The 7,514-nt window shown below is 37.8% G+C and overlaps 2 protein-coding genes across 2 annotated transcripts in view; one reads left to right on the top strand and one right to left on the bottom strand.

Moving 5' to 3' along the window:
• PHYHIPL (phytanoyl-CoA 2-hydroxylase interacting protein-like) overlaps positions 1 to 534 on the top strand; it is a 10,991-nt gene extending 10,457 nt beyond the window's left edge. The window contains exon 4 of the mRNA XM_009575573.1: positions 1 to 534. This exon is cut by the window's left edge and continues 708 nt beyond it. The gene's annotated coding sequence lies outside the window, so the exon portion shown is untranslated.
• A 1,318-nt stretch (positions 535 to 1,852) lies between these two features.
• Positions 1,853 to 7,514, bottom strand: part of FAM13C (family with sequence similarity 13, member C) — a 54,577-nt gene continuing 48,915 nt past the window's right edge. Inside the window, exons 9-12 of the mRNA XM_009575576.1 lie at positions 6,214 to 6,309; positions 4,753 to 4,952; positions 3,112 to 3,213; positions 1,853 to 2,310 (exon numbers count right to left, since the gene is read on the bottom strand). Of these exons, the coding sequence (XP_009573871.1) occupies positions 2,187 to 2,310; positions 3,112 to 3,213; positions 4,753 to 4,952; positions 6,214 to 6,309 (522 nt within the window). The 3' untranslated portion in view covers positions 1,853 to 2,186. The remainder of the gene's footprint in view (positions 2,311 to 3,111; positions 3,214 to 4,752; positions 4,953 to 6,213; positions 6,310 to 7,514) is intronic.

Genomic DNA, 7,514 nt, shown 5'->3' on the forward strand with positions numbered 1-7,514 from the left:
ATTAGAAGTCCTGGATTTCTTTCTGGCAACCATTTATACCTAGATGCTGCAAAAATTGTTTTCTGTTTCTTGCCAAACATAACAATATCCTATATAAACTGCTTTAGCAAAATAAAAATAACGGCTTATAAATGGTGTTTAAATATGCATTCATTTTAACTACTGAACAAATACTGGGATAACTCCAAACAGCATGAAAGGTTGTAATTGCAGCATGATTTAAATTTCAGAGCCTAGAAATGTCAGCACTTCCAACGTGTTGTTTGACAGTGTTATTTATGTTATTTATATTAGCTAACTGAAAACAGAAACTGTGTCTCGACATAATAAATATAATAGAAAAATATTTTATTTGTACCATTGTATAAAATATTATACAATCATATAGAATATATAGATTACATTTTAATATCAATTGTATACATATGTCATGAAATCATTTTCCCTTATCAAAGATGTAGTTTGTAAACTTCAAATAGCTCTGTATCTGTTCCTGTTGCTCTAGATGACTTTAATTAAAACAGATTTACGAAGGAGACCATTTCTGATTCATAAAAGTTAAGTTATAAATTATTAAGTCAGTACACTGAACAACAAACCTCTGAGAAATAAAAAATTCCTTTTTTAGTGTTCATACTTTTTCCTCCAAACTACTTGAAAATGTGTACGTCTTCAAAATCATGCCGAGCTATTACATACGATATAAATACAAACATGGTTGGTACATAATAGGCTTTATAAAATGAAAATCTTCTTACCAAGATAGAAAACAGGTTGCTTATACTACGTGGTCAATACAAAATGACAGTTAAAGCAAAACACTAAACATGATTCAACTTATTCAAGTCCTTTTTTTTTTTTTTTTTTTTTTTTTAAATTCTTCCTTCCTTTACGTCTGGGCTAGGTATTTCCCAGAATCCCTGCTTTTCATTTCTAGTACAAAAACCCACTGATAATCCTTCTGTTAATAGTCCGCTTTTCACACAAATATCTATCACAAATAGTGAAAAAATCTCCATAATATTACAAAGTGTGGTGCTCTGAAAGTTAAGAAAGATGCATAATTCCAATGGAAAAATATCTTTCGTATAATCTTATGTTTACTAAACAAGAAGTCTAGCATTCCTCATCAGATAACTGTGACACTCAATTATATACCATGTACTTTATCCAAAATATCTTAGCAGAATGCAATCATCTAGTCTTGTTTTAATGTATATATATGTGGCAATTTATAACACAAGAAATACTTTGACATTTTACAAAGTGCATGCGTCTACATGAGCTTTGGTAGTTAAAAAAGCAAATGTTATAGCATCAGGCAAAATAAAGTGCAAAGTTTAATACAGAAATAAAAATTAGCATGTAGTTGATCTATTTACTGAATTTTAAGTACCGTGAGCCAGGTCCTGTGGACCATAGTGAAAAGGACAGCAGCCAGTACATTTGTTTTGTCTCTTCCCAGTAAACTCCATCTATTTCATTTTGCCAAACACTTTCTCTTATTTCTAAAAAACTAATAGTTCTGTTTGGCAGTCATGTTCCATCCTTCTTTTTTTTGCATAAGCAGCATCACTTTGCTCTACTCCCAGAATTTTAGACCAAATCCTGGCACTGGTTCTTTGTATGCACCTTTCTTTGAAGCTACTGGAATTGAATGGCAACTCTGTCTTGAAAGATTGAGTACATTCATGAGTTTTTCCTTCATTTGTTTTAAGCTTATGTTTCTTTTAATCTAGTGAATCAGCACATTGAGAACCAACATTAATAGTTAATTATAGTGCATGTTAATTCTGGAAAGAAATGTGTGGTACGTTATCATGTACTAAGATGTACTAAAAACCTGGAGAGCATTTCCTCACACCTTTTAAAACTAAGAGCAGGTCAAACTGAGGATCTACAATACTTGCGTATCCTTTTAATTTCTAACATTCTCACAGTGCATTTCAAGGCTTTTTCAAAAGGAAAAAAATATATACTATAGTCCACTCACCCGTGCTTAATATTCTTGCATATTGCTGTCCTCTCTCATCCCAGCTAGTATAATTGGTAAAGTGCATCAAAAATCTCAGTGTGTCAAATAATTGTGCAGCAGACCTAGACCTGTAAAATTACTTCCTCTTTTTCATTAGTTGTTTGTTTGCTTGTTTTTTGCTAGAGAACAATGTCATGGCATTGCGTTCGCTTCAAATCGTTTTGGAAATATCATGCTTACTGATGAGAACCTCCAAGAGCCTGATTTTGGCTTTTGTGTGCTTGTATTCGGAGTATTCCTCGGCCATTGGCACCCGATCTTCTTTTTGAGGACTCCTATGAAAAGGAAGTAAAAGTGCCATCACTTTTATGAGTAAGAAGAGAAACAGTCTTTAAAACTAATTCTGCAACAACTAATGAGGATTGGGTTGGATTTTTTTTTTTTCCTTCCCCTAACTGTAGGTGACTAAAGATAATTTGACGGGACCAAAAAGCTCTAATAGACAGAAATGAAATAATAGCATTTAAAATACTGAATTTTCATATACCTGGTAATTTTCTTTCTTGTCAGCTGTGCAAGCATGACTACTTCATTCTCAAATATGCAGAGAAGTTATTACATAGTGCTTTGAAGAAGGTTTCCAGAATACTACATGCCCATATCATCTGCGGTTTTTAGCAAAGAAGTTTGCTAAATGAAGGGAGGAGGATAAACAAAGAGTGAAAAGTAGCCAGTATTTTATCTATGGGTGGAAGAAACAGTGGCTTCTGTTTTTAAATCTGGCCTTTTAAAAATGGCCCAACTGCCAAGTGTAATCCCTGCAGACTTACATCCTCAGACAGACTCTTCAGCTCAGGAAAGATCCCGTGCTGAGGCGGCGTTTATACCCATTGCAGGTGTGTCCTGGAAGATCCCCAGATCCAGACCGTCCTCAGGGATGCCCACATCCCAGAGGAACTAAGCGGGGATGATGGGCAACTCCACAGAGACCAGACACCTCCACGGTATCTTCCAGTCCCTAGCTGCAGCTTCTTTGGCCTGCCCACCTAAGAGTACCTGCCCTAGCAGAAACAAACACATCTGAGCAGGAGCCCAAAGGGGAGAAGGAGAGGGCTTTTGTTGAGCTGGTTATTTACCTTCCTGTCTGTTTATAGAATTGTTCCTCAAACTCTCTGAGAGCTTTGCGAAGCCTTTTCTTATCTGCTCTTGTTTCTCTGAGATGTTCAAGCAGAACAGGCCTGTAAAACAGAGACAAGACCATGAAACCCCCATGTGCTTGGAAGTATCGTAAAAGCTGTGACTTTGGGCAATACGCAGCCTGCTGCTTTGGGCCATGGCAGGCACTGATCTTGGAGCCCTGAGACATTCCACCACATCCCTCCAACTATGGATATAATTGGCTGTACCATCACACGCGATAAACAGTTGTGCTCCTTCCCTTTCACTAGTATTCTCACCCTTCTAATAAAGTGAAGGCAGAGACTCTATGGACAACATGGGAGGAAAAGCTTTCAGGCTTGAGTCTTACTACTGGTCTTAATTCTGTGTGGAATTAATGGAATTGACAGGGCTCAGCATCTCACAGGAAATGCTTTTCATCTCTGTAACTGAATTAATAAAAGTCAACATCCAAGCTCTACTCCTAAAACAGTGTTACCAAACATTACTGTGATGCAGTGGAAATGCTAGTGGTACCCAGAATCAACATTTTTTGGAGGCCATGTTTTAGCTGGTATTTGAAGAATAAGGTTTTTAAGCAGAGAAAGATTTCCGTTATGACATATGCAGCTGTTTTGGGGTGTTTTTTTCTATAATAGCAAAATGCACAGAAATATCTTCACAGCATTTGTGAGCAAACTATTGCATACATAGTTGAGTTACATAGAAAACCAAGACATTTTTATTTACTTGCAATTTTGGTAGAGCCTAGTCAACTTCATTTATGCATCTGAGAGCGCCCAGTGAAAACACAAGAAAAAGATACCATCCCATGAGCTACGAGAACACATCTGTTCCTGGAAGGCATATTCTTCCACAAGTTTCAGGGCTGAGTGATAACAGCCCATGCGCATCTTGAGATTTGTTGTCTCATGCAATCTGAAATTCTTAACTACAGATCAGGAGGAGAGCTTTGTTTTGGTTTTATACTGGAAGGTAGGAGGGTGGTGTTAAGTTTTCTGGGCATCCAGACACTAATAACTATGCTTACGCAAGGAAGAAATTGATTTTACACGCATTCAATGGCCTCCCCTGTGACCATGTATTGCATGATCCTTCACTCAGCTCACCTGTTCCTGTTTGTACGCCTCATGTCTCTGACATTTTTACATCACTCACACAGTCAATCCCAGTACACACACAGAGAAGAGCAGACTATCCTGCTGGGCCGAACTGTGCTTTGTTTTATGACTGCTTTGTAAGAACATAAGTAGTTAGATATTTAAAAATTTCGCAGCAATTATAGGTAGGTCCGCGTATCTTTACAATGCCATTATGTCGTATCTACCACTCTATATAAGTAGTTATTGCTCCTATCTGCTTACATTCCTTCACCTTTCTCTTCATGGACTTGGCACAAGGTTGGTTGAATAAATAGCTCAAACCACAGGTATGCTGCCCAAACAACAACTGTCCTCTGTGTCTTTTCTCTCATAACTAAACATTGAATCACTACTTCGGTATAGAATATTCCCATGCAATAAGTAGAAATGATGTTTCATTTACGAAGTCCACATGAAACACTTTAAAAAGTTCAGAAGCAAAAAGACAAAACTTACATTGTTGCCTCATGTAAATTGGACATAGACAAGGCTGTTTGCCTGAAAACTTTCTTTTCATCCAGAGGTGAAACATATGCAGGATCACTCTCCTCCTGAGAGTAACACAGGTGCTCATCAACAGGGAGGCAAGATATTGGACCGGATGACAACTCATGGCTGCTTTGAGAATGGTCTTCATCTGAGTCTTCCTCCTCCTGCTTGTAAAATGTAAAGCATTATTAAATCAGTTGTTTACATTACAATGCTAACAATTAATAGGATGACAACGTAAAAAATTAGGCTCTAACTTCATGGATGTATTCCTTGAAATAGATTACACATATTGAAAGCTTTACTCGGGTCTACCCAAGATTGTTCATGACAGGTCTCGTGGGACCCACTGAGTTACTGTGTGATGTCCACCGTGACTAAACAGGACAGAAGGTGGCCCTGCTTCTGAGTATCTCCAGCCAGCAATTTATTTCTGTTTACTCAAAAGCCTTTATAAGTAGCAAAGATTTAAAGAACATTCTGTATTTATGTAAGCAGTGCAGTCTTGCTGGAATTTGTACGCCTCTTCTATACCATCTACTGTTTGTATTATGTCCAGAAATTCTGACTGTAACAAGAGGTGAAGGTAGAGATTCCACAGTTTTATAGCTACAAATGTTAGCTACCAAAATAGAGTGATGTCGCTGTCTTCCTCACGTTCCTTCATCCTCAGAAGAAAAGTTGAGCTGTTGAAACTAAGGCTAAACATAAAAGCTCCACAGAGCAAAGCTCCTAAGAAGTAACACAAGGGAACTTCAATTAAATTTTTAAATAAAATAGCCGTGTGCATGTGTACAAAGATTTACACTGGGATTTTTTTCAAAGAAACCTAAAGTTCCACTGTCATCTAACAAGAAAATAATTCATAATTTTTAAAATCAATCCAGCCTCAATTACTATTAGATTAGTATTTTTGACAGAGACATGCTAATTAATTTCCAAATAGCCAGATTCCACTAGCTCTACTCACAGTGAGACCAGTACTGTTACATTACATTGATATATTATTAATTAAAGTACTACAAATGGCATTTATGTGCCACATGATTGATAAAAGCATTGTCAACAAAATATAGAATACAGATATAGTGACAGTATAGTGCTTCATGGAAAGAGACAGGTTTCATTCTGTGTTGCTTACGTTAGCCATAATAGAAAACTAATGCCAGCCTTTGATCTCTTACCCAGTCATTTCACGTGATTGCCTCAGAAGCTGCTGCCATACATTACAACCTCTGGCATGCTTAGAAGTTGACTTTTACAGAGCACTTGCTGTATTTGAAATATCAACACCCTGTATTAACCAATGAGCAGATTCTTCAAATATCCTGTAGTCCTATTGCTGCCAAACTGACATGGAGGTTCAAAGCACACACAGCATTTTTAGTATGTTTTCTTGACAATGGATATGAATTCTTTCCAACTTACAATTGTTGTGATCAAAGATGGAGTTGCGAGAAGTTTCTTGATAATTCTGTATCTGTCGTAAAGCGGTTTCATGAGACTCTTTTCTTGCTTAGTTACCTAAAGGGAAATCATAACAAAATGTACTCCTCCAAAATTAAAAAAAAAAAAAAATTTCTCATTTGCTCCTGTAAAGCTAAAAAAGGTGTTAAAAGAGTATGACCTGATGTGTATTTTGCTTCCATAGATATTCCACGGGAACTGTAGTTTAATCCTTAAAATTTCTGAAAAGGAAAATGGCGATCTGTTTTCTAATGGAAAATATCCAATGCGGATTCCTCACTTCCCTGAGCCACACTGCCCAGACAGAGGGTAAACTATTCTCTATCTCTTTCTGAAGATGTTAGTAGAGTTGTAAGAGTTAAGATATGCTTCTGCTGTGCATTGCATTGATGTCTCGCTTAAGTAACTGTAATAATGGCAACAGGCTAGCTACAGTAATGTGACAGTCTGCCTGGGCCAATATATTAGTGGCCCAGTGGGATGGGGAGTGCTGAGAATACAGCTTTACAGCCTCAGTGAGTGAGCTGGCTCCGTGTACAGTTGCTCTGTGCATCCCTCCTTGGAACTGCCTTCCACAATCGGGATTAACCGTCTGTTGGTTTAGTTTGCTCTTGCTCTTTTATGAGCGCTAGGAGCATTGATTTGAAGGAGAATGTTATTTTAGATCAGGTACTAGGAGCCTGACACAGCCACAAATATTTGTAAATACAAAAATAAACCTTATGGAAACTAGTTGTGCAGTAGATCGACTTACTGTATTAAGGAAAAAAAGAGCAAATCCCACAAGAAAAAAGAAAAAAAACCACAAAACCAGAAAAACAACATGTTCCTCAGTGATTAAATGTCAAAACAGAGTCATTTGCAAACTAGCCCCCATCAGCCTCTGCTCCTCAACTTACATGCCTATCAGCACCCACGGGGTGCAGTTTCGCTGTCTTTTGGCACTGCAACTGCGCTACTGCATTGAAGCCCAGCTACGCACGCTCAGATGCGTGAACACATGGCAGGTTTGAAGAGATACAGGCTGGCTAACAGTATGGACAGTAGTCCAGAGTTGCTCAGAAACAGACAAATACCTGGTCATTAGGAGTAAGAGTGACAGTAGACAAACGCAGGTTGATGACACCACATATGTCTGGCTGACTGAGTAGTTAGGGACTATTTCTAGAGGCATGCTTCACTGCAGAATGTCAGGGCTTGCCTATCCCAGCTAGTCCACCTCTCTTCCCCAGTCTTCATGTTCCATTTGATTGCAACACATA

This window comes from Fulmarus glacialis, unplaced genomic scaffold, assembly GCF_000690835.1.
Source record: "Fulmarus glacialis isolate BGI_N327 unplaced genomic scaffold, ASM69083v1 scaffold6204, whole genome shotgun sequence".
Lineage (NCBI taxonomy): Eukaryota > Metazoa > Chordata > Aves > Procellariiformes > Procellariidae > Fulmarus > Fulmarus glacialis.